The sequence below is a fragment of the Caenorhabditis remanei genome, chromosome II, assembly GCF_010183535.1.
Source record: "Caenorhabditis remanei strain PX506 chromosome II, whole genome shotgun sequence".
In the NCBI taxonomy this organism is placed as follows: domain Eukaryota; kingdom Metazoa; phylum Nematoda; class Chromadorea; order Rhabditida; family Rhabditidae; genus Caenorhabditis; species Caenorhabditis remanei.
The window spans coordinates 3560717-3587444 of NC_071329.1; the positions used below are offsets into that span (position 1 = coordinate 3560717).

General features: G+C 39.8%; 3 protein-coding genes across 3 annotated transcripts; 1 reads left to right on the forward strand and 2 right to left on the reverse strand.

The window, feature by feature from the left end:
- Positions 1-539: 539 nt before the first annotated feature.
- Positions 540-20335, forward strand: GCK72_004315 (uncharacterized protein; the record flags this gene model as incomplete). Its single annotated transcript, XM_053724599.1, has 9 exons — positions 540-567; positions 5257-5557; positions 7969-8390; positions 9949-10895; positions 12702-13149; positions 14601-15577; positions 18098-18970; positions 20098-20160; positions 20228-20335. 9 exons carry the CDS (start codon positions 540-542, stop codon positions 20333-20335), a joined length of 4167 nt encoding a protein of 1388 aa, XP_053588793.1.
- Positions 3714-4009, reverse strand: GCK72_004316 (uncharacterized protein; the record flags this gene model as incomplete). The annotated part of the gene is made up of 2 exons (XM_003090885.2): positions 3714-3800; positions 3845-4009. The coding sequence occupies 2 exons, from the start codon at positions 4007-4009 to the stop codon at positions 3714-3716; spliced, it is 252 nt and encodes an 83-aa protein (XP_003090933.2).
- Positions 20336-20624: 289 nt separating the features above from the next.
- GCK72_004317 (uncharacterized protein) lies at positions 20625-23659 on the reverse strand (the record flags this gene model as incomplete). The annotated part of the gene is made up of 8 exons (XM_053724600.1): positions 20625-20702; positions 20797-20875; positions 21322-21497; positions 21543-21733; positions 21788-21887; positions 21935-22039; positions 22507-22775; positions 23545-23659. The coding sequence occupies 8 exons, from the start codon at positions 23657-23659 to the stop codon at positions 20625-20627; spliced, it is 1113 nt and encodes a 370-aa protein (XP_053588794.1).
- Between the last annotated feature and the right edge of the window lie 3069 nt (positions 23660-26728).

A 26728-nucleotide genomic window follows, 5' to 3' on the forward strand; every position in this document is an offset into this window, starting at 1 on the left:
CGAAAAATCAGCCAAAAATTGAATTTCCCGCTATTTAAGACCTAAAAAACATTCATTTTCTGCTGTTTTCCCTATTTTTAGCCCCCTTTTTCCCTATTTTTAGCTCTAAAAACGACATTTTGAATCTCAAAACCCGATTTTTCCAGAAAAAATTTAGATTTCTCTCTTTTTTTCCCGCCGAAAATTTCTGAAATTCTAATAAATACTGGTATAATTGTCTGAAAATCTAAAAATGACTATTTTTCGCCTATTTCTGTCGAAATATCTGAATGTATAACTCATTTATTTGCAAAGAAAACAGTGTAAAGAGAGAGAGTGAGAGAACGCAGAGAAAAAGAGAACGAGGCGAGAGAGCGTACAGAGTGAAGAGAGTGCAGAGAAGCGTCTCTCACCGCCGCCGTCTGCCCCTGCGGTCTCGCCACGATCGATCGGGGTCTCGCAACGCTTTTCGTTTTACAGTTTCCTTTTTCGCTTAATTAGCCAATTGAATAATGAATTAATTGGAAATTTTCAGATTTATATCGAATAAATAGCTGAAAATGACTGGAAGAGGTCAATTGTCAAGAGGTTTGTGCACTGAAAATTGCGGTTTTTTCGAAAATGAAACATATCGAAAAATCCGCTAAAAGTTCGTATAAAATCGGAGAAAAACTCGAAAAAATCCTGTAAAAATCGGAAATTTGGGTCTCGAAGCGAAAAAATTTCGTGTTGAGACCCAAAAATTCCGAAATATTTCGCAATATTTCGAAACACGTAATCGGGTCTCGCAGCGACATTTTCTTATGGTTTTCGTGTCGAGACCCGGAGTTTTGCGTCTTGAAACGATCGTACTGGGGAGTTTTCGTAGCGAGACCCAAAATTGGTGTATTCTAGCAGAAAATTCCAAATTTCTTGCTAAAAATTGCAATTTTGAAACGAATAATCAAATTTTCTGTAAAAAACAGTAACATTTTCGCTACGAGACCCAGATAACGCAAAAAATCTGATTTTCGTGGTGGGACCTCAAGTTTTGGGTCTTGGCGCGATTCTACTGGGAAATTCTCGTGACGAGACCCAAAATTGGTGATTTCTAGCAGAAAATTCAAATTTTTCGTTAAAAGTTTCAACTTTGGAACGAATAATCAAACTTTCTGCCAAAAATTGTGATTTTCGTGGTAAGACCCACTTGGATAAGGATAAAGGTCTCGACACGAAAAAGAATGATTATGTTTTCGTCTCGAGGCCCAAATTTGGCAATTTTCGTTGCAAGACCCAAAATCGCGGCAAATCTGACCAACTTTGAGACTCTTGCAACGAAAATTGCCTAATTTGGGTCCCGAGACGAAAACATAATCATTCCTTTTCGTGTCGAGACCTTTATCCTTATCCAAGCGGGTCTTACCACGAAAATCACAATTTTTGGCAGAGAATCTGATTTTTCGTTTCAAAATTGCAATTTTTAACTAAGAAATTTGAATTTTATGCTAAAAGTCACCAATTTTGGGTCTCGCCACGAAATTTTCCCTGTAGAATCGTTTCAAGACCCAAAACTCCGGGTCCCACCACGAAAATCCGGTTTTCGCTCAACTCGGGTCGCGTAGCGAAAATTTACCTGTAAAATCGTTGCGAGACCTATTACCGGCTGGTCTCACCACGATTTCAATAAATTTAAAATAAAACCATTTTGTGAATTTCGCTTCGAGACCCTATTAGCACGGCACGCTTCTTACAACCGCGCTCTACCGAATCCGAAGAAAATTGTGTGCGAAATGGTGAAACTTAGAGAAAAAGAGACATTTTTCAAGGGCATTTCGGTGGAGCGCAGTTGTAAGAACTGTGCAGAGGTAATAAAGCGTTTTTTTGGTTGAAAAAAGCCAGAAAATCCACCTTTTTTGATGAAAAAGTCAATTTTTTTGTTATCATTCTTATATATAAAAGACAATTGGGCGTTGTCTGTTTGTCTGACAAGGGAAGTCTTTGGAGACGCCACTTTCAAACGACCTATAAATTTGGACATAGGTACATTGAACTACGCAGATTCCATTTCTGCAATCAAAATCTGCTAAATGTCTCTGTGAGCCGAGTTATGAGCTCTCAAACTTTTCATATGGTTAAGGTTTTTCACACGGAACTCCAAATTGGCGAATAGTAAACGCAAAAGTGTTCACCTTTTTTAACGTACGAGTGGTTGAGTGGTAGTGGGTCGGTGTAGGGGGAAGTAAGGCCATGGTTCGGCCCCGATACTCATTTTTTCTTTTTTTGCTTTTTTATTTTATCGTTCTCTCACTTCATAAGTAACTGCAGGGAACTTTGTGAAGATTTTTCTAATTATATAGATACTATCTCTGCACATTTTCGTATAATATTCGTCATCCCTGGAAAAAACATTAAACTGGCATCTTTGCTACTGATAATGTGTTTTTTTATATTTTTTGAAAATGATGTAATCACTCTCGCCGTAAAACACTTATACAAAGAGAAAAAAGCGATAAAATAAAAAAGCAAAAAAAGAAAAAATGAGTATCGGGGCCGAACCATGGCCTTATTTCCCCCTACACCGACCCACTACCACTCAACCACTCGTACGTTGAAAAAAAGTGAACACTTTTGCGTTTACTATTCGCCGATTTGGAGTTCCGTGTAAAAAACCTTAACCATATGAAATGTTTGGGAGCTCATAACTCGGCTCACAGAGACATTTAGCAGATTTTGATTGCAGAAATGGAATCTGCGTAGTCGAATGTACCTATGTCCAAATTTATAGGTCGTTTGAAAGTGGCGTCTCCAAAGACTTCCCTTGTGAGGCGATGTCCGCAGCGGTTTTGGAAAGAGAAGAGAAACTGAGCCAGCGGGCAAAACCGAACTGGCGTGCTTTGGACAACGACCGCCGCTTTAGACCACTCGGCCATGCGGGCACATTCAAAAGTTAATGGCCACGCGAATGAAGAGAGACCAGCCGGCTCAACCGCCGAAGGCGGGGGAGACAGGCTGGTTTTTCATGAAAAAACGGGATTTCGGACTTTCTTTTGGCAAAAATGTCAAATTTTGACAGTTTTCACTTTAATAGCTCCGCCCACTTTTAGATCCCGCCCATTTTCAGACCACGCTCCTTTTAGGCTCCGCCCACTTTTTCGAACCGAAAAAACATACAATTTTCAATTTTTAAATGGTTGGGGTGATTCTCAGGCAACTCGATATCAATCTAATTAGACAAAATGGTAATCTAATTGTAGTAAAATGCGAGACTAACGCGACCCAGTTAGATTGGCATTTCGTCTAATTAGACTAGCATTTCTTCTAATTAGACTAGCATTTCGTCTAATGCGACTCACAAACAATCTAGCTAGATTCCGTTTCAATCTAATTATTATCGCTTTTTTTGAATTGAATTTTGCTGGATTTTCGAATAAAATTTTATTGAAAAATACGGAAAAATCAACAGAAAAAGAAAAATAATAGGAAAAACAACAAAACTAGAGAATATATATGAAATTTTTCTACAAATTTTTTATTCCTTTGACATTTTGATTGGCGGTTGTCCAGTCCATTGATTTGTTGGTGTCTGTAGAACGGACGTGGTTGCTGGAAGACGAATGCAAATGTCTTTTGATGGTCCGAGATCTGAATTCGATGATTATTTCGTCTTGCGTTGCAAACTTTCTAAAACCTTTGCTCTAATGTCGAGAGTGAGACTGATGTCTGAGTGTAATTTTGGAAATCTGTTATAAATGCAGTCAAATCGGTCGTCTTTGATTTTCTTGCCAGAAACTCCAGCGTTCTCTTCTCTTCTTCTCTCTTTGACTCAAACAATGTGGCCACAGCTGAAAATGCACGAATTGCTACCAATATACACCGGTGCACTTACATAAGTTCCTTTCAATTCGAAACCGTCTTCTTTCGTTGTGTATTCAGTAGTTCTCCGTGCATGATCTGTTTGAACGTCATCAGATTCCTTAATTTTAACAAGAAAACTACTGTCGATCGGAGCGCTCAAAGCGAATATCATTCGAATTTTCGTCTCTTCGTCCATATTTTCGAGTTCATGAATTTTTACACGATATTCAATGATTCTGTAAAAATTAATTAGGAAATTTTATGACATCGAACTAATTTATTCTTACGTTGTATACACAAGCTATTGATTGTGAGCTCATGTGAGCGTCCTCTTCGTTTCTGCCTGAAATTCTTCGCACAATTTTTTGATTTTCAACGGAGATTCCGGGGGTTTTCGCTTTTTCAATCATGAAATTGTACATATTAGTTGTCTCCTCATCGCGTTCGATATTTTGTGGTTGACCGGCAGTCATTTTCTAAAAAGAATAAAAGGCATATTTTCATAGTTTTAACTTCGGGAAAAAGCATTTTCATAATTGGCAAGCGTCTCAGATTCAAGACAACTCCAAGCATTTTCATCTTGCTCATCTCTTTTGTTTGAACTGAAGTCACCGTCCGAAAACTGCATAGACATGAGTAGAATTAACTGCCGCTGTTTTGACCCGTTTTCTTTTCCTCTGCACACGATTCAATATCACACCAGTAGTCAATCTTTCATGTCTCTTCGACATATTACGCTGGAAAAAAGATATTCTTAAACAACATAATTATTAGCAAAAAATGAACCGAAATGATTTTTGTTCCTTAAAAACATATATTGAGGAAAATCTTGACAGTTTCAGAATTTAATACAGCGAAAAAAAACAAGAATAAATGCTTGGAAAGATTATTTAGGCTCAACAAATTAAAAAAAATATATTTATTTAATAAAAAATAATATGCGCAAATGATTGTGATTGCGCGCACAGCGATCGCGCCTTGGAATTTGAGCTAATCTAGTTAGATTGTCTTTAGATTGGTGTTCTGTCTAATTAGACTTCGGTTGTCTAATTAGACTAACATCGAGTTGCCTGAGTTTCTCATTTTTGAAGGTTTTTTGTTGAAAAAAGCCAGAAAATTCACTTTTTTGTCGAAAAATTAACATTTTTTGTAGAATACAAAATTGAAAATTTTTAAAAATTTCTTTAAATTAGCAAACGAAAAAATTTGAAATGAAATTTTGAACGAAATTTTGAATTTTTTTCCCAAAAATGTCGAATTTTTGACTATACTTCAGTATTCAATCAAAATGTTATGCATCAAAAATTGAAATTTTAAATGTGAAATTTCAAAAAAATTCAAAAATTTGGTTAAAATAGGTATCTTTTTTTTTTTAATCCGGGCCTTGAAAACTATCCAAAATTTGAATTTTTCTGAAAATTTCTGAAATTTTGCATTTTCCAGGCGCCCCGCGCTCTCACCACTCCCACTCTGATTACCTATTCGACAATCGTCGTGGCCGTGGTCGCCCACGCAAGTTTCCACTGGCGACACAGCCTCAGATGCCGACGTCTTCTGCTTCTGAAGTGACGACGAGAGAAGAGGTGGAAGAGGAGGGGGAAATGTTTCGTGTCGGAGATGATAAAGATGATGAGTATTTCCATGGAGAGTTGGTAGAGGAGGAAGTGGAAGTGGAAACGGAAGAACAAGTTGGAGGAGGAGAAGACGGAGAAGAGGACGGAGGAGTGGATATGGAGAAGATTAAGTGCGTAATTGGCAAATTTTTAGGTTTTAGACGCTGAAAATGTTAGAAAAATTGGAAAAAATTGGTGAAAATTGACCAATTTTTCAAGTTTTTCAGTCGAAAAAGTGCAAAAAATTGAGTTTTTTTGCGATTTTCAACCGATTCTGGCGTTTTAAAGCCGGAAAATGTTAGAAAAATTCGGAAAATGGCTGGAAAATATGGTTTTTTGACCGATTTTTCAAGTTTTTCAGTCAAAAAGGTGTCTTTTTGCGATTCTCACAGTTGTAATGTATCTAAAAATGCTGAAAAATAGCTTCTTTTTTTTTCCAAACAACTGAACTTCTGACGAAAAAACTCGATTATTATGGTGTCAGGGCACTGGAAACCACCGAAAATGTTGGGAGACTCAACAAAATTTTCAGAAAAAACTCTTCAAATTTCGAATTTTCTAGAGCTCAGAAGCCAAAAAGTTGTCAAATTTGACGTTGTTCGTAACAAGATTCATCAATTCTCAATAGAGCGCATTTTCACCGACACTCGATACAAATTTTTTGCTTAAAAGTAGAGACCGCAACATTTTTTTCAAACTCGATTTTCCATAAAAATTTTCATCCTGGCCTGTTCTTCAGGTAAATGGAAGTACATTCCCAAATTTTTTTCCGAAAATATTCACACTCTCCGAAGTTACAGGACCTTTTAGTCAGCCATGGTTTCTACTGAATTCTCTTGGGGAATTCTTTCGTTTTCCTGACCACGCAAAAAATATTTTCTATTTTCACGTTCAATCCGTCAAATTTTTGCAAAATTTAGGAAAGTTCGAACCAGAAACCGTTTGATTAAAACCCCAGCGTGTTATCCACTGAGCCAAATGAACACAAATGTGACGCTGATAATTGGAAAATATATTTTTGACGTGATTTTTTAAAATTCAAGAGAATTTTTTGTAGGATTTTCAGCATATTTCGAGATAAAACATCAAATATCTAAAGTTCTACAATACGGATTTTTTTAATTTCTAAGTGGGTCTAGATCGAAATTTTGCGTAGATTCTGATTCCGTCGAGAAACGATGCGAGTCTGACTTGCATTAACCTGAACTTTCGGAAAAACTACTTTTCTTTTTGAGCCTGTTGTCTTCCGACACCAAAAAAACCACATTTTACGAATCAATGGCTTTCCAAATCTTGGCCCCAGGTATCTGAAGAGATTTCCGAAAACAATATGTCCAAAAATATAAAGGTAATCACTGTAAATTTTTTCATGTGACGCCTCGAAGTTCAGCTGGCTCCCAAAAAAATTCGACAACACGAAAATTAAATTTTCCTTCAAAACCTATTAGAGTACGTCAAGAACTACTAGAAACAGTAAAAAAACGATGCGAGTCTGACCTACATCGATCTCAACGTGACATTTTTCTGAAAAAATCAAAACGTTTTTTGAGTTTTCTGAGAAAACTAAAAATTTGGGTGAAACGAAAGTGTGTTCATCGGATTCTACGTACTCGATTACATAGGGTAAAAAAGTTTTCATTCTGTTTTAGCGTTCTGGGCTCTCAGGGCAGACCGTCAAACATTCTGATAATCTCTCCATGACGTCCCAAGAGAAGAAAATGAATAACTCCGCCCACGTTCATTGCGGTCCCTACTTAAAAGCTTGAAAAATCCCAGTTTTGAATTTTTCATCAGTTTTTGACGTTTTTTTAAAAGCAATTCCAGACCGTGTTCCTCTGAGCATCTGAGCATCGAATTTCAGCTCTGACGCTTAAATCTACATAAATAAGTCAAAAATGTTATTTTCAAGCGATTTCATCAGTTTTTTCGGCACATTTTTCACTCAAAATCCTGATTTTCAGTCAAAAATCTGAACTTTCCGTCCAATTTCCTATATTTTAGGTTGAAAACTCAAAAACGACTATTTTCCGCCGCTGTTGCAATCGCGCTCCATAGAGAATGAATGCCTCTGTAGTTCTCAGTAGAGCGTAGTTGCACCGGTGAGCAAAATATCGAAATTTTTTGTCCAAAAATTGCTGAAAATTAATGAAATTTAATGTTTTTCGTTTCATAATTCTCAATAGAGCGCATTTTCACTCTTTACAAATACAAATTTTTGCTGAGCCTAAAAAACTTGAGAAATCGCTCAAAAATTTTCTAAAAAAAAACTTGTTTTTGACTAAAAAAAAACGAATTTCAACCCATTCTTAATAAAAATTCGCTCAAAGTTACATAACGCGCTTATTCTCCATAGAGCGCATTTTCACCTGCACTGTATATAAATTTTTGCTGAAAAAGATTGAAAAATCGCTCAAAAGCACCAAAAGCACTCACAAATGTAGTCAAAAATTCGAATTTTTTAATTTTACACCTAAAAAAACGGCATTTTAACCCATTTTTCTTCAAAATTAGCTGAAAATCCACTTAAATTCTCGATTTTCAGACAAATCCAGCAGCAAAAAATGCTCCTAGTCACGCCAATAGCTCAAAAACGTCAACGTGGTCGTCCACGTCGTCAGAGTACTTCAAGTCAATTGATGCTCGGCGGAGCCGAAGAAGAAGAAGATGTAGATCACAACAATGAGCAGGAGATGACGATGCAACAAGTGATTCAGGATTCAGAATCTCAATCGGGACCCCTGGAATCCACGTCATCAACGGCGGAGCCACTACCGGAGCCATCAGGAAGAGGGACGAGACAACGACACGCGCCGAAACGACTCAATGATTTTGTGATCGGAGGACAGCCGCCACAGTCTAAAGAGAAAATTGAGAATACGGTGGAAGAGGGGGCGGAGCCTGTAGAAGTAGTAGAAAAAGGGGCGGAGCAAGTTGGAGGAGGAGCACAGGAGCAAGAGACATTGAGTAAGCGCGCAAATTCGAGATTTTTGAGGGATTTTTAAGCGGTGGCCTAGAATTTCTTGAGTTTGGGTTTCTAGGCCACCACCTGAACCGTCTGAATCTGAGCTACAATTCGGTGTCCTCAGAGTCCAAAAATTCATAAGTAATTCATAACAAAATTGGCATTTTCAAGCTCAAAAACTTTGTCAGAAAGCCGAAATTCAGGTGATGGCCTAAAAATTCGAGAATTTGGGATTCTAGGCCACCAATAAAAACCAATTTTTCCGCACAAAATTGGCACTTTTGAGCTCTAACTGATGGTGGCCTAGAAATCCAGGTATTTGGGTTTCTAGGCCACCAGCAAAAACCTTTTTTCCCGCTCAAAATTGGCACTTTTGAGCTCAAACTGATGGTGGCCTAGAAATTCGAGAATTTGGGATTCTAGGCCATCATTCAAATTCTCCGATCACTATTTTGAAGCTCAGTTCTAGGGGATTTTCAGAGAATTTGGGTTTCTAGGCCTATTCTCTTCCACTAAAGCATACGCGGTGGCCTAGAATCCCAAATTCCCGAATTTCTAGGCCACCACCTAAACCATCTGAATCTAGGCTTCCGGACAGGGTTTTCAGAACTCCAGTAACTCGATTTTAACTATTTTATGTTCGATTTTAGGCTGGTGGCCTGGAAATCCGTATTTGGATTTCTAGGCCACCTCTGAAATCCCCTAGATCTGAGCTTCAAAATAGTGATCGGAGAATTGGAATGATGGCCTAGAAACCCAAATTCCAGGATTTCTAGGCCACCACCAGTTTCAGCTCAAAAGTATCAATTTTGAGCGGAAAAATTGGTTTTTATTGGTGGCCTAGAATCCCAAATTTTCGAATTTTTAGGCCATCACCTGAAATCCGCTAAAACTGTGCTCCAAGATAGTGTTCTGAGAATCCGAATACTCGATTTTCAACTATTCCCCGTTCCAATTTAGATTGGCGGCCTAGAAACTCATGTTCGCGTTTCTAGGACATCCCTGAAATCCCCTAAAATAAGCTTCAAGATAGTTTATGAATGATGGCCTAGAATCCAAAATTTCTGAATTTCTAGGCCACCACCTGAATTCAAGCTTTCTACCAATGTTATTTGAGCTCAAAAGTGACAATTTTGAAGGTTTTCAGTTGGTGGCCTAGAATCCCAAATTCTCGAATTTCTAGGCCACCATCAGTTTGAGCTCAAAAGTGTCAATTTTGTGCGGAAAAATTGGTTTTAATTGGTGGCCTAGAATCCCAAATTCTCGAATTCTAGGCCACCACCTGAATTCAGGCTTTCTACCAATGTTATTTGAGCTCAAAAGTGCCAATTTTGAACGTTTTCAGTTGGTGGCCTAGAATCCCAAATTCATGAGTTTCTAGGCCGCCACCAGTTTCAGCTCAAAAGTGTCTATTTTGTGCGGAAAAATTGGTTTTTATTGGTGGCCTAGAATCCCAAATTCCAGGATTTCTAGGCCGCCATCAAAAATTCCGATTTAAAGGTGATGGCCTAGAAACCACACAATTTGACTTTCTAGGCCATCATTTTTGTCGATTTTCAGAACCAACAACCAACGCGACGACGGAGACACAAGCGCCACCAACCATAGAGCCCAACATCCCCACCACCACCACCACGACGACTCCTCCAGATGACGTCATCGACGACACGCCAGCCGGTCCACCACCAGCGCCACGTCACCTCGCGAACAAAGCGAATGGGCGTGGCCGACCGGCGAATCCGATTCCACCGCATCGTCGTCCTCTGCCGAAAGACTTGGTGCCACCGGGAGCATCGATTCTGAAAAGACACGGAGCCAGGGAGGGGGCGGGGCTAGCAGCGAAACGGAGGGATTTAAAAACGGAAGGGGGGCTCCAGAATCTTGACGGCGGTGACGCCCCGCCCCTTTTGCATCCGCCACGTTTAGTTGGAGCTGGAGCCGGAGCGATGAGCCAAATGGCTCTGCTGGAAGAGTTGAATGATAGCGGAAAAATGGAGGTGAAAATGGAAGCGGCGCCTGAAGCGGTAGAGGAAGTGGTGATAGGAGACGACGAGGGAGCCGCCCCAGAGCTTCTGGAGCAGGAGGGCGGAGCCAAGAAAAAGGAGAGAGAAGCGGGAAAAGATTTGCCGTCTGAGCACTTTCCCAAGGAGAAAGCACGCCATGTGTCGACCCGAGGACTCCACCCATTTGGAGCGGATAAGGCTGCGTTGGGATATGATTTATTAGAAGAAGAAGACCCCGCTGCGCCACCACATCAACGAGTTTTGACACTTCAAGGTGGAAGCTTCATTGAGGATCGCATTGGACGGGCGGATATGATGGAGGATGAGGAGATGAAAGGATTGATGAAGAATCAGTATATAATGGAGGAGGATGGAGTGGTGTATGAAGTCGATCCGAATGATGTGATTGAGGAGGAGGAGGCGGAGCCTGTTGGGGTGGAGGAGGAGGAGGAACAGTACTTGATTCAGCAGGAGAGCTCACAGCAACAGCAACAACAGCTTAAAGTAGGGGCGGAGTTCATAAAATGGGCGGAGCTTAGGAGAATGATGATACAAAAAAAATCGCACATTTTCTTCCTGAAAAACGTTCGAAGTGACCAATGCTGGCCGAACTTTTCCTCTTTTAGGGTTTCTAGGCCGGTGATGTAGGATCCACCCGGCTGGCGCGTCTTTGACGCATTTAAAAATTTGGGTTTTTGGCGTATTCTTGACTCAAAAATGACCAAAAATTTGGATATTTAGGTGTTTTTTGATCTAGAAACCTTGGCTGGTGTGTGTTTGGCGCGTTTTAGAGTTCTTTTTAGGGTTTTTTGGTGTATTTTTTACGTTAAATTCGCCAAAAATTGGGATATTTTGGTGATTTTTGATCTAGAAACCTTGATTTTTAGCGATTTTCAGAGATTTTAAAGCAATTTTTAGGCCTTGGAGTCTCGATTTTTAGCAGCAACATCAGCAACAGCTTAAAGTAGTATACGTAGTCTGGCGCTCTTTCGGCGCGTTTTTCGACTACCTAAGTCAGATTTTTATGCCGAAAATCCATATTTTTGATAAAAACATGAAATTTGGCTATTTTAGACTGAAAAAACATCATTTTAAGTAAAAAATTCTGTCTGGCGTGCTTTGGCGCGTTTTTAAAAGTTTTTCAGCCAGAAAATCTCTGGAAAACCTTATTTTTGAATTAAAAAACGTGTACATAGTCTGGCGCACCTTAGGCGCGTTTTTCAACTTACTAAATTTGACTTTTATGCCGAAAATCCATATTTTTGATATAAAACATGAAAATTGGCAAATTTTTAGCAAACAATCCTATTTTAAACTGAAAATAAATCATTTTAAAGTATAAAATCTTGTCTGGCGTGCTTTTGCCGTGTTTTTGAAATCTTTCTCTGAAAAAACTAGTCATTTCAAATATATTATATACATGTCGTTTTCAATTTTGAAAAGTCAATTTTCAAGTAAAAAAATCTGTCTGGCGCACCTTCGGCGCGTTGTTCGACTAGCTAAATCAGATTTTTATGCCAAAAATCCATATTTTTGATAAAAACATGAAAATTGGCAAATTTTCAGCAAAAAAGGCTAAAAATCAATCATTTTTAAGTAAAAAATTCTGTTTGGCGCACCTTCGGCGCGTTGTTCGACTAGCTAAATCAGATTTTTATGCCTAAAATCCTTTATTTTTATGTGAAAAAAGCATGAAAACTCGCAATTTCTAGCAAAACATCCAATTTTTAACTAAAAATAAATCATTTTTAAGTGTAAAATAGTGTCTGGCGTGCTTTTGGCGCGTTTTTGGAATATGTTTCTGAAAAACTAGCGATTTTACAGAAAAACATGAAAAAATGCTGTCTGAGCTAGAATTTTAGACCTAAAATCCATATTTTTGATGTAAAAAACATGAAAATGGCAATTTTTCAATTTCTGGCGTGTTTTTGGCGCGTTCTTAAAGTTTTTTTTTTCTAAAGAACTAGCGATTTTAAGGAAAAAAATTCCAATTTTCAAGTCAAATATTATGGCTGGTGCACCTTAGACGCGTTTTAGTCTATTTCAGTTAGAATTTTGGAACCTAAAAATATGGTTTTCAGCCTAGAAAAACAGTAATTTCCATCAAAAAATGCAATTTAGACTAAAAATAAATCATTTTTCAGTAAAAAAATGCTCTCTGGCGTGCTTTTGGCGCGTTTTTCAACTAATTTGTTTTGTTTTAATGCCAAAAATCCATATTTTAGATTAAAAAACATGACAAATTATAATTTTTTATGTCTAAAACGTCATGTTTCAGCTAATTTCCGTCAAAAAATGCTCAAATTTCAGACGGAACTTCAAGATGATGACGATGACGACGATCTACCACCGAATCTGATACCAGAAGGTGTTCCAGAAGACGTCGGCGGCGACGTCGTCGGAGAAGACAAAGGAATGCCCGTCGACGAGGACGGAAATTTCGATTTCAACATGATGGACGATGGCGAGACGATACGTTTACAGTCACCCGGTGGCCGTTCCCACGACGTCCGTCTCGTCCGAGATGAGCAAGGGAATACGGTATTCCTGGATGAGAATGGCCATATTGTGGAGCTCGTCACCGATTCTGGAGCACTTGTGGAGCCGAGTGGAATGGGCGGAGCTCAGCAAGAGCATATGGTTGTGGAAGAGGAGGAGGAGGAGGAGCAAGAGAAGAAACAGATTGTGGGGGGCGGAGCTGGTGGAGGAGGAGAAGTGGGCGGAGCTAGAGATGGGGGAGGAGTCGGAGAGGGTGTTGGTGAGTTTGGGGGGGGGGGGACATCTGGATGGGCAGACGGACAGACAGACTCAAAAATTCGGGTTTTTAGATGATTTTCAGCCTGGAATTTTGGTTTTGTTGGGATTTTAAGCGAAAATTTGGGGTTTTAGGCCTATTTTTGCCCCAAAAATCAGACAACTAGGTCTTTTTTGACCTGGAAATCCCGATTTTTAGTGATTCTCAGCAGACTTTAAAAGATTTTAAGCTAAAATTTGGATTTTTTGGCTTATTTTTTCCTCAAAAACTGCCAAAAAACTGATTTTTGGGCTATTTTTGACCTGAAAATCACAATTTGTCGGTGATTTTCAGCAATTTCTTAGCATCTGGACCTCGAAAAATGCGATTTTTAGTGTTTTCAGCTCAATTTTTTTCTCAAAAATCGCCAAAAAACGAGATTTTCTTACAATTTTTTGGCTGGAAACTCTGATTTTTAGCGGATTTGCGGCTTCTGGAGTAATACATTAGGGTTTTTAGCTCATTTTTTACTCTCAAATCGCCAAAAATCGGATATTTCGGTGGTTTTTGACGTAGAAACCTTGATTTTCAGCGATTTCCGTTGTCTGGCGCGCCTTGGACGCGCTTTTAGCTGAAATTTCAAGCCAAAAATCGTCATTCCTAGGAGAAGAATCCATCTGGCTGGCGCACCTTTTACGCGTTTTATTCTGGATGGACAGAGGGACAGACAAACAGAGATTTTTAGATGATTTTCAGCCTGGAATTCAGCTTTTTTTCGTGATTTTCAGCTGATTTTGAACTAAAATTTGGGACTTTTGGCTGATTTTTTACTATAAAATTGCCAAAAATCGGATATTTAGGTGATTTTTGATCTGGAAATCTTGATTTTCAGCAATTTCCGTTGACTGGCACGCCTTCTACGCGCTCTTAGTTTAGATGATTTTCCGACTGGTTTTTCTCGTGATTTTCTGCAAATTTTTAAAACAGTTTAAGCTAAAATTTGAGTTTTTTGGCTTATTTTTGACTTAAAAATTGTCAAAAATCTGGTTTTCGGACGATTTTTGATCTGGAAATCGTCTGGCGCACCGTGGACGCGTTTTCGGATTAGCTAGATTTGATTTTTTGAGCGAAAGTCCATATTTTTTAAGTCTGGCGCACCTTAGGCGCGTTTTTACCAGATCTGAATCAGAATTTTGGGCCTCAGAATCATGGTTTCAGTTAAAAGTTGTAAAAAATCAGTAATTTTAGCCCTAAAATCCCATTTTTAAGCCCCACAAACTCGATGATTTCTTTGCAGTGACCTTATCAAACGAAAATCACTTCAAAACCCCGATTTTCAGATTAAAAACACATTTACATAGTCTGGCGCATCTTTGGCGCGTTTTTCGACTAGCGAAGTTAGAATTTTAGACGGAAAATCATTTTTTTAGCATGAAAACTAGCATTTTTAAGCCCCACAAACCATTTCTTTACAGTGACCGTATCAAACGAGCGTGCGAACATTGAATTCATGAATTCATGCAGTTTCCTCGACACAAACAACATCTGCTGCGGTCTGTGCGGTGAAATTGTTCTCTACGAGAAACTCGTCTCAGAGCATCTCCCAAACGCCCATCCCGAGTACCTGGCTCCAGGAATTCAACTCGAAGAGGTTCCCTATAACTCATGGCTGAAATCCCGTCTGAAACACGAGTCGAAAATGATGGAAAACGGATTCCGTCACTACGATGAGCACGATGGCGGTGGTTTTGGAGGCGCGATGAGACTGTATTCGAAGGGTTTACGACAGATGAGAAAGGTCTCACAGATTCGAATTAATGCGAATGAGATGACGTTTGACGACTTGGAAAAGGCGTTGAAACGAAAAATAATAGAGAAAATGGGAAGGAAAGTTCCAGTTTCCCTAGTCGATCGCCTTCATGCGCGGTGTGATATCTGTCAGGCGGTGGTCTCGTTAAACAAGAAATTTGAAGTCGTACACTTGGTACGACACTTCAACGCGTGGCACCCCGCGGAGCACCGTTGCTCCCAAGAGTGGAAGGATCAGCCGATGGTGTCATCTAACGGCGCCAGAAAACCGCTGTCACTCCATGACTTTGCAGTGGTGAGCACTGAAACTGATCAGAATAATCTGCAGTGTATATGGTGTGGAATGATGATGGATCGGAAAGCGTTGGGCATGCATTTCTCGGAGATTCACTCGCAGCAAGTCATCGTACCGAATTGTTCGCTTTGTCTTCAGGAAATGGTGGCGACCGCGCGTCTTATGGAGAAGTATGGAGAGGACTATGGGATTAGTCTACCTGATGAATTCCATTTGTTTAGTGGAAAGTTGAATGTGAAGTGTTCGACGGAGAAGGCGATGGATAAGGCGATTGATAAGTATTTGAAGAGGGCTAGTAAGCATGCCAATGAGAATAATGAGGATGAAGATGCCGATGATGATACTACGGTAGGTTTGATGAGCGCTGGAAATCGGTAGCACAGGGTCTAGGGGTTAGTAGTGAAATCGTATGCGCTCCACTAGACATTGGCGGCAAATTCAAATTTTAATTGTTTTCAATTCGAAGTTAAGCGTGGCATTTTGATACGCAGCCTAATCGACCAATCTTTGAGCCGATTTATGTCAGTTTTCCTGCATTTTTGGCCAGTTTTTCGACTGTCTCGCATATTTTCAAGATCAATTCTATTAAATAAATAAATACAATTTTAAAATAAAAAATTATTTTTAATTTCGCGCTAAAATTTTAGCTGATTTCAGCGGAGCGCGTTTATTTTCAGTACTCATCCCGAGACCCTGTGCGGTAGCAGCAAAATTCTGTTAAAAATGACACAAAATCCTGGTTTTCGGATGAAAATCTTTCAGAAATCCAGTTGTTGGGAAATTTTTCTACTAGATGTTTAGTTGATTTTTGAACCTTGACTAGCGTCCCCCGCCTCCCGGCGGGCTCCGCAGTACTCGGCTGCGCCTCGTGCGCGGTGCTTAGCAAGGTTTACCGTAAAAACTCTATTTGAGGTGCATGCAACTCTATTGTTCAACGGGTCCGTCGGAGTGCAACTGTATTAGAGGGGCACTTCAATTAGAGGGTGCACCTCAATTGTTCAAAGAGTCTGTCGGGGGGCACCACTATTAGAGGGGCACTTCAAATAGAGGGGCACCTCAAATAGAGTTCTTATGGTATATTCAAAAATTAGCTTGCTCGATTTAAAGGAAAATGGAAGAACGTCCAGCTTTTAAATTCAAAACAGACACACCGACTGATCCCATTTTCCCCGTATTCGACCAGAACAATCGAAATTTTTACAATATTTCCTTTCATATTCATTTAGAAAGTTCATAAAAAACAAAAAAAACAAAAACGAATAAGAAGGTTTCGAACCCCCACCACACCGATTATCACCCCCGCCCTCTTCCACTGCGCCACTTGTGCACAGAAAAACAACGTCATGGAGCGAATAGAAAAGAGGGGAGCTCCTCGCAGCTGTACAATGACACATACAATGACAAAATGGTCAGTGTATTCGAAAAAAATGTCAGTGTAGATTCAGGTTTCTCCACAGAATCGTCCGATATCAATATTTTTTGATCGGACTTTTTGGTTCCATTAGATCTCCAAAAGTTTGGATCGGTGTCAAAAATTCAGAGCGATTCAGTGGATCCAGTTCCCAGGACAGCGAATAGAAAAAATCCAAACCGGACCGAAAAACCACGAAAATCACAAAATTCGGTTTTCTGAAAGTTTTTTCAGCTAAAAGTATATTGAATTTTACATGGTTCGATAGAGATTTTTTTTCTACACATTTCCTTTTTTTCGGATCCTGAAATTTCTCAAAACTGAGCGAGTTACAGCCGGTCAAAGTTTTGGGCGGAAAAAGGAGGATCGATCGATAATTGCTCATTTTTTAACTGTTTTTTGAGTATAACTCGAATGCATCATACCCAATTTGAAATCTGATTTTTTAGTCACCTTCCCCGTGCCAAGTTTCATATCTGTACCAAATTTCAAAGCTCTCCGTTCAATACAACGCGAGATATCGAGAGGAAAGTAAAAAATTCGGGAAAAAAAGTAGTTCCCTTTCTTTTATGGCCATAAATCACATTTTTCCAGATTTCCAGATAATTTTTACATGTCTCGATAGCCAGATGTTCAGAGATCTTAAGTCCAAAAAATCTGTCGGAAATGTTCAAAACTGGCGCCGTACGAAGCAGGAAAAGGCGAAAATCGTGAATTTCTCAAGCCATTTTTTTGAGCGAAAAAAGTTGCTCTTACTTTTGTACTCACAACTTTGGTCTGAATACTTCGAACCCACCTTATCTGAGTCGCCACATACGTTTTAAGTTTTGAAACAAAAACAAAAAAGAAGTTTTCGAAAATGTTTATAACGAAAAAAGTTATTCAAAAAGCAAAAGCGCTTCAAAATTATCGACATTTTTTTTTGGACAAGCTCCGCCCACTCCAAATCGGCACGCTCATACTTACGCGATTTAAGAAGAGGGGCCGAAATCTCGATTCTTAGAGTTTTCAGCTCAATTTTTCCTCAAAAATCGCCAAAAAACGGATTTAAAAAAAACAATTTTTAAGCTGGAAACTTTGATTTTTAGCGCATTTGCGGCTTCTGGACTAATAAATTGGGGTTTTTAGCTCATTTGTTGACTCTAAAATTGCCAAAAATTAAAAATTAAGCTGGTTTTTGAACTAGAAACCTTGATTTTTAGTGATTTCCGTTGTCTGGCGCGCTTTGGACGCGCTGTTAGCTAGATTATTTTTGGAAAAATCCTCGCAAAAATTGGAGTAGGATCCATCTGTCTGGCGCGCCTTTGACGCGTTTTAGAAATTTGAAATTGTGCCCTATTTTTTACAGAAAAAAGGGCATATTGTATCGTTGATCTTGAAATCCAAAATTGTAGTCTTTCCAATCAGAGAAAAAAAAACCTGAAACTCTCTCTCTAATTTTTCTCTTTTTGTTGCAGATCTCAATCACCAACTCTCAACAATCATTCGGTCGTCGTAACCGTCTAAAACGGAAGTTCGTCAAACCGTGTTTCCGTCAAATCTGTCCAACAAACTCGGAGTATTTCGAGGCGAAATCCGCATGCGAATGGAAGTGTCGTCTGTGTTCTCGTGCCGTCTACGGAGCCGTCATTTCCGCCGGCGCCATCAAACACTTCAAAGAGTTCCACCCGGCAGAAATCGATCGAATGCAATATGAACTTGTGAAGGCGAGACTCGAACGAATCGGCGATGGATCGATGGAATTCGTGCATCCGCAACTTGTGGAGTGTCTCATTTGTAGTCTGACTTATGCCCTTCATAAACCATTTAATATCTGTCGAGCCATCCGTCATCTCCGTCTGAAACACCCGGAAGTCATGCCGGAAACATCTGGAAAATCGATAAGTGGCGCCGAGATCGCTGAGACGACGAACATCCAAAAAGCGGCGGTGAAGAAACCGGTGATCCGATTCGGAGATCTGATTACAGACCCGATTGAGTTGGAAAAGTTTCGAAAAGAGAATTTCGATCAGCAATTTGATAAGATTCAAGTGGTCTATGGTATCAAGAAGAACAACGAACCCGCCTACATTTTACTAATGGAAAATGAGACAATGGATCATAAGACGGCGATGGAAATGGCCGAGAAACTCAGAGCCGATGAGCCACCGGAGATGCCACAGGAGGCGGAGCCAGTGCTCCGTACAGAAGTGAAACCGATTGTTATGGAATACCGGGAGGAGATCATGCAGGAGGAGAATGATGTGGTAGGAGAGGTGGAGACGGAGTTTATGCCGACGTATGATGCGAATAATCCGGATCATGTGCTGATTGAGGAGAATGAGATTATGGTGGGTTTTGAATTGGCTGAAAACTGGAAAAAACGTGATTTTAGGCGTTGGTGGCCTAGAAACCCAAAAATTTGGTATCTTAGGCCACCGTCTGAAAACGATAGATTCGAGCTTCAAGTTGAAACATTTTACGCTGAAAATGGCCATGGTGGCCTAGAAAACCACAAAGTTAGGGGGCCATTGGGAGAAAGCGCGGAATTTCGAGCGTCAACTTGAAAGTTTAAAGCGGAAAATGGCCGTGGTGGCCTAAAAAACCGAAAAGTTAGGCCATCAGGGAGAGGTTGCAACAAATTGAAACATTTTAAGCTGAAAATGTCCTAAAAACCGAAAAGTTAGGCCATCTAGTGAAAAACGCGGAATTTAAGCAACAAATTGAGACTTTTTGAGCTGCGAAAAGAAGCATTTTGAGGTGATTAATAGATGATAGCAGGCGATGGCCTAGAAAACCGGAAATTTGGTATCCTAGGCCACCGACAAAATGCAATAGATTTGAGCTTTGCAGTTGGATGTTATTAGGATTCTAGAAATGCATTTTCAGCAAAAATATAAATTGGTAAAGATGATGGCCTAGGAAACCACATAGTTTGAAAGTTAGGCCATCTTGAAAAAACTGAATTTCTAGTTTGAATTGAGTGTTTGCTAAAAAATAAGGCATTTTGAGGTGATGGCCTAGAAAACCAGATTTCGGGAAGTTAGGCCATCTAGGGAAAAACGCGGAATTTAAGCTACAAATTGAGACTTTAAGCTGCGAAAAGAATCATTTTGAGGTGATGGCCTAGAAAACCAATGTTTGGAAAGTTAGGCCATCTGTGAACGGAGAACTCTAGGCCACGTTTCAAAAGTTCTGAGTTCGGGCATAAAATTTGTGGCTTCAAGGCTCAAAATGATTAAAAAAAACGTCAGTAGTAGTAGGTGGTCTAGGAATTGAGAATGTTGAAAGTTAGGCCATGGCCTAGAAATCTGCCACGTTAGAATCCTAGGCCACTATTAAAAAGTCGGAAATCTCGGATGGCCTAACTGAGCAATAGTTAGGCCACGACTTCAAAAATTGACTTGATGGCCTAGAAATCCATATTTGGTTTTCTAGGCCACCACTTCACACTTTTCAATTTTCCATTGTTTTCCAGGCCGAAGGCAACTACGAAATGATACAAGAAGGCGACTATCAGGAGATCGAAGAGGATAATAGAGTGAGTTTTGGATTTCTAGGCCACACACCATGGCCTAACTTTTTCCTAGGCCACCATGAATTTCCAGACCGTCCGCTATCTAACCGAAGAGGAGATCCGCGAGGCGCAGGCACGAGGAGAAATTCTCGAATTCGAGGAGGAAGAGGTCTTCGAAGAGGACTACCAGCAACAGTAGATCATAATTTTTTGAATTTTTGTTTTATTCGAATTTTGAAATTTTTGAATTTTTGAAAAAAAAAAATTTTTTGGAAATTTTTTTCAAAAATTTTTCCAAACCCATTTTTTACTGCTTCATGTTATTACCTCATCAATATCCCTCTTATATGTGTGTGAATCACCGAAATAAGTAAGCTGATGAATTTGATTCGTTAATAACTTTTTGGTAACTTTTTTTGTTAGGATTTTTGGGAAAAATATTTATTCAGGAACCAAAATATTCATTATTACGTTTTTTTTTAATTTTCTCAAGCCATCGCCCTCATATCGTTGCGACCATTGGAGCGGTATTGTTGAATGGATTGGACGGTTGCTTGGGTGGTTGGCTGAATTTCTGAATGGGTATGAAAAGAGTTAGAAGGGATAGAGAACTGAGTAGGAAGAACACTAAATATAACTGAAAATCTAAGAATAAATTACCTCGACAGTGCTGGAAACCCGATTTTCGGTGGCCTTTTTGTAGATGCCGGTTTTTGAGATGAGGCGTAGCAGACCTTCTCTGCAAAAATTTGGAAATTAGATCGTTTTTATACGCACTCCCTCTTGTTTATCTTTGTGTCTGTTGTGGCGCAGGTGGTTACGCTTTTGCCTCGCGCCCGAGGGGCCAGGGGTTCAATTCCTCATGGTGGCAAACCATTTTTTCTTTTTGTGAAATGGTTGTAGACTCATCCGGAATTACGGATTCACAAACTGAAAGTGTGATTTCGGTTTTTGATACCCAGTACCACCTCAAGCAGGTCGGCGCGCATTCTTATACGCCCGCGCTCCTTAGACCTCTATTATCGAAATAAAAAAGTTCCGACATTTTTTCCTCGTCGGTGTTTGCGGACTCAAGCAATTATCAAATTTTGGCTTGAGTCCGCAAACACCGAGGGGGAAAAAATGTCGGAACTTCACGACCAAACTCTTTTTTCCTTGTTTATTCCCTTTTTCCGCCTTACAAACCTATACGGAGCGATGAAAATAAAGGCGACCAGCGGACTCGACGACGGAATGCAATCCATCAAACGGAACGTCATATTCTCGGGAATCGGACCGGAGATCACACCGAACTCGGCCAACGTGAAAATGAACGAGGCGAGTAGCCAGAATAATGGGATGGTGGCTTGGATAGACAGGGCCTAGAATTTTTTGGTTTTTGGGGGAAGTTAGGCCACGTGGCTTACCAGTATAAGCTTAGCGTGAGACGCTTTGGTGGTTTCAGACATGCTGCAAGCACTGGAGGCTAGGATGCTTAGCGTCTGGTTACGGAACCAATGGATCAGAAAATAGATTGGTACGCAGGTTACGGTCATGTAGATGATAGCGGTCATAGAGGGGATGGTGAAGATGGTGGTGTTACCGCTGACGGTTAGGTCTGCAAAAAAAAATGATTTTTTTTTGAAAAAAAAATTTCTGACTATTTACTCACTTCCCCAAATATCCACATCCTCATAGTGGTACTGTGGGTGTAGATCATACATGATTTGTTTCAACTCGTCGGAAGCCCCCATATCAAGGTAGTAGAAGAGCTGAAAGTTGTTTTTAAAGATTTGACAGAAAAGGGGGCGTGGCTTACGAAAACGACGAAAGACATGGAGTAGAAGCCGGCGACGATCATTGACATGGTTTTAACGCCGGGGGCCTCGTCGACGAGAATGCGCCAACGATAGATGAAGGAGATCTGCGAGGCGGGGGAAAAATTGGGGGATACAGTATCCTGGGAGCTACAGTACTCATCATGCAGCTACAGCATGGTTACAGTGTCTACAGTACCCTTAGGACTACAGTACCCTCAGACCTACTGTACCATTATAAGCATAGTCTAATCATACAGTACCCTCAGACCTACAGTACCCTCAGGAAGCTACAGTATCCTTAGATACGTAATCTAGTCATACAGTACCACGATGAAGCTACAGTACCCTCAGATTCACTACAGTACTTCTCCCAACTACAGCACCTCTGACAACTACAATACTCTCAGAGATACAGAACACTCAGATTTTTACTACATCACTCTTGGGGCTACAGTACCCCTCCCAACTACAGTACCCGAATGAAGCTACAGTACCCTCACGGCAAAAGTGTCCTCAGAGCTACAGTACCCTGAGACACTACAGTACCCTCTGAGCTACAGTACCCACTCACCAGCAGTATCCATTGCGAGTGAGCCATCGCGTGACACACAAAACAGTGACAGAAATAGCACAACCACGGCGCCACGTACTTGCACGGTCCGTGGAAAATGTAGGTCAACGAGAATCCCGAGAAAATGGTCTTCTGACAAGCGAACAGCGACGCCACACACGTGAGCAAGTCGAAAATGGCAAAGTTGAAGAGGAGAACGGCGTAACTTTTCATGTGGACAGGGGTACGGTGGCAGATGACGTAGATGAGGAGCAGGTTGAGAACGATACCTGGAATAAGGGGAATGATTGGAAAGAGGTAGTCGTGGGGATTCTGATAGAGGTTGGAAATTTGATCTACGCCGAAAATGAAGGGAGATACGAGGTTTTTAAGTTTGGCGAGAGACTACTGTAACCCAGCAGCTCCTCTGATCCAGGATCCGCAATACCTACAGTAAGCAACGATCCTGACTAGAAATCTAGTGGCTACAGTATCCTTGACACCTACAGTACCCAGCTAGCCTACAGTACCTATTGCTAGCATACTGTAACACATCTCTCAACTCCTCTTGTTAAAGTACCGTGCAAGGCTACAGTATCCTTGACACCTACAGAACCCAGCTATTATCGCGGGATCTCCACGCGTTGCAGGAACCTATAGTACTCTAATGAAGCTACAGTACCTTTGTAGTTGTCGACAGTAGCCTGACAGTACCCCAGCTACAGTACCCTGGCAACTACGGTAACAGTAACCCCCTCACGCCACAGTAATCCCAAGACCGTAAGACCAGACCCTCCTTATCCTACAGTACCCCCCATCTACCTACTGTAGTCTGACCCAGAGTTGGATCCAGGATCTTGTTAACCTACAGTAATCTGATAAATCTTCACTACGGCACTCTTAGGGCTACAGTACCCCTTAGCCCCTCAGTTACTGCAGTAACCTCAGAAACGTAATCTAGGCATACAGTAAGTCATTGAAGCTACAGTATCTTTAGGGCTACAGTACCTTCAGAGCTACAGTACTCTTAGATCTTCACTACAGTACCCCTCAACTCACCAGCTCCACAAATCGCCTCCGAAAGATGTTTTCCGACCTCGTCCATCAAAAAAGTGAATTGCAAACTGTCGATGAGGGCGGCCCGATTGTAGGCAAGCTCGGTGGGAGTCGCCATGTTTTCAGACTGAAAATGAATATGAATATATGAGGAGGACACAATTTATAGCGAGATGAGAGATTCAGAGAAACCAAACAGAATTGGTGAAGAAGGGGCGGGGCTTCTGTGGAGGCCACGCCCCCTTAGGGCGTCTGATTAATGCTTGGAAATGTAGTTTGGTTATCTGGGGGGAATTCTTGGAAGAGAAGAGAATGATGTGGGTACATAGGTCTTGGATGGGAAGATAATGATGAGAGGCAAAAATTGTAGATATTAGTAACAAAAACAAATTATAGATGTACCTATCTGCCTAACAGTCCCCATGAGAAATTAAAGTGAAGGCATGTGACAGAACGCTATCTGACATAGTTTGGAATGTTAAGGAAAACTGAAATTGTGAAGATTCTGCGTTCTGAATGAACTGAGCTATGAGACTTCAACTACGTTAGTGACTTCTGAGATCATCAGCTGGGCTACTGTATCTTGTGGGTTACTGTAGCGTTATTGTGGTGTTAAAGGTACTATAGCCTTTGAGGATACTGTAGCTAAGGGAGTTCTAGTCAGGATCGTAGCTTACTGTAGGTTTTGCGCTTCCTGGATCTATTTATATTATCATCATGAGGAGCTTGGTTATTATCATGAGGAGCTTGGTTACTGTAGTTTAGCAAGGGGTACTGTGCTACTGTATGCTTATTCTGATGCCAAAAGTACAATAGCCTTTAAGGATACAGTCGAATCTTAGATAACTGTCAAATTTAGCTTAAATGACTTCCAACGTCTGAAATTTGAGGACCCGTCCTTGCGAGCCTTGTTATTTATGAAAATTGGTCTTAAAACGTTTTAGAAACTGTTCAAAATCCGGAAAAACTTTGAAAAACGCTTCAAAGCACGTAATAATGGCCTAGAAAACCTAATTTCTCAAAAACTCGGCCACAGAATATATACACCGTTAGAAAGATTAAGTCACGAGGATTCCAAATCTGCTTTCAAATTTAATATACGGCCAAAATGAACAAAGTTATGAGACTCTTAGGAACACCTCAAATCCCCTTTAATATCCCTCATAAGCAATAATGGCCTAGAAAACCTAATTTCTCAAAAACTCGGCCACATCATATTCATACCATTAGAAAGATTAAATTATGAGGGTTCTGAATCAATTTTTGAATTTGATTTACAACTGAAATGAACAAAGTTATGAGACTCTTAGGAACACCTCAAATCCCCTCTAAAATCCCTCATAAGCAATAATGGCCTAGAAAACCTAATTTCTGGAAAACTCAGCCACCGGATATTTATACCATTAGATAGCTGAAGTGATGAAGATTCTGGATCTGCTTTCAAATTTGAGCCACGACCAAAATAAACCGAGGTACACCAAGTTTTGGGAACGCTTCCCACTAAATGGCTGTTATCTTGGCCAAACTTAAAAAAAAAATCAGAATCCTCACGTTCTCCACTTTTCAGTGATAGTTTCCTCGAATCAACTAAAACAATGCTTTTCTTTTGCACAAACGCTTAAAATAACTCAATTCTTATTAAAAATTGCCGGAAGTTCCCAATTAGAAATCATGCAATATATACATACGCTCATTAGCGGAATATGTGTTTTAATTTCATAGTTTCTGCTCTTCAGGATGACAAAAATATTGAAACTAAAAGAGTTTGTAGAATTAGATGATTCGTTTAAAATCACATGATGGTGTTAATTAAGATGGGTCCCGGGAGAATAGGGGATCAAGGCACGAGATTTCGAGAGTTCCAACGAAAAATAGAGTAAAACTTGGACGGAGATCAAAAAGAAGGAAGCTGGATGTACCAAATTTTATATGACTAAGAAGTTTGATAATTTTGACTCTGATTTTAAATTTGTAAAATGACAAAAACTTACCGATATACAGCACCGCTCATAAGTATATTAAGTTTTGGGTTTTTCAGTTGAAAAATGTCCAACTTTGAGACTGTGTCATGGTTATATTTATTGTCCCATCAAGTAGATTTTTAATGAATCGTACAGATCAAAAGTAGAGCTTCATTTTTGTAGTTGACAACTTTTTTGTACGGACATTCCCTAGAGAGTTATGGTCATTTTAAGAGGACAGCTCAAAAATCGCACTATTTTGCACGTGTCCGTACAAAAAAATTGTCAACTACAAAAATGGAGCTCTACTTTTGATTTGTATAATCCATAAAAAATCTACTTGATGGGACAATAAGTATTACCATGACACACTCTCAAAGTTTGGCGTTTTCAACTGAAAAAGGCAAAACTTAATATACTTTTGAGCGGTACTGTACAAGTCTTTCAGTATAAACATCTACAAAGTGTGGTACTCATTTTGGTCATATTGAAATCTGATTCAGAATTTACTTTATTTGAAAAAATATAAAAGTGATGGAATTTCTGATTTTTAAAAAAATCTAAATTGTACTAAAATCTTGAACCCTAACTTTCGGAAAACTCTGTATTTATGCATTGCCGCTTAATAACTGAAAACAATTTTTTCTTAACTGCAAAATTAAAAACGCGAGGATTCTGAATATGTTAACGAATTTGACCTACGACCAAAAGGAGCCGAGTTATAATATTTCAAAGTCAAGAACGCCTCAAATCACCATAAAACACCGCTCGATTAAATTATGACTTATAAAACGTTATTTTAGGACACACAGCTATCAAATATTTATACCGTAAGAAAGTGGAAATCCTAAGAATTCTGAATCTGTGTTTAAATTTGATTTACGACAAATATGAACCGATATACAATGATTTTTTAAAAATCCGGAAATGTTACATATTATCCAAAAGCTGAGTGCATGGTGATCCCAAATATGTATTCAGTTTCAACCTAACCAAACACCATGTCTAGCAAGGGAAGTACTCGAAGTGTCCTCTCTCAAACGACTCAAGAATTTGACCCGGCTGATCTGCGGCTGAAACACTGCGGCTGAACGCGTGTCACGCAAAAACAGCTTAATCATATAAAAAGTTGAATTTTTTTTGAAAAAATTGAAGTCATAATTTTTAACCAACATTTCACAGAGACATTTAGCAGAATTATATTTCAGATTCGGAATCTACAGACG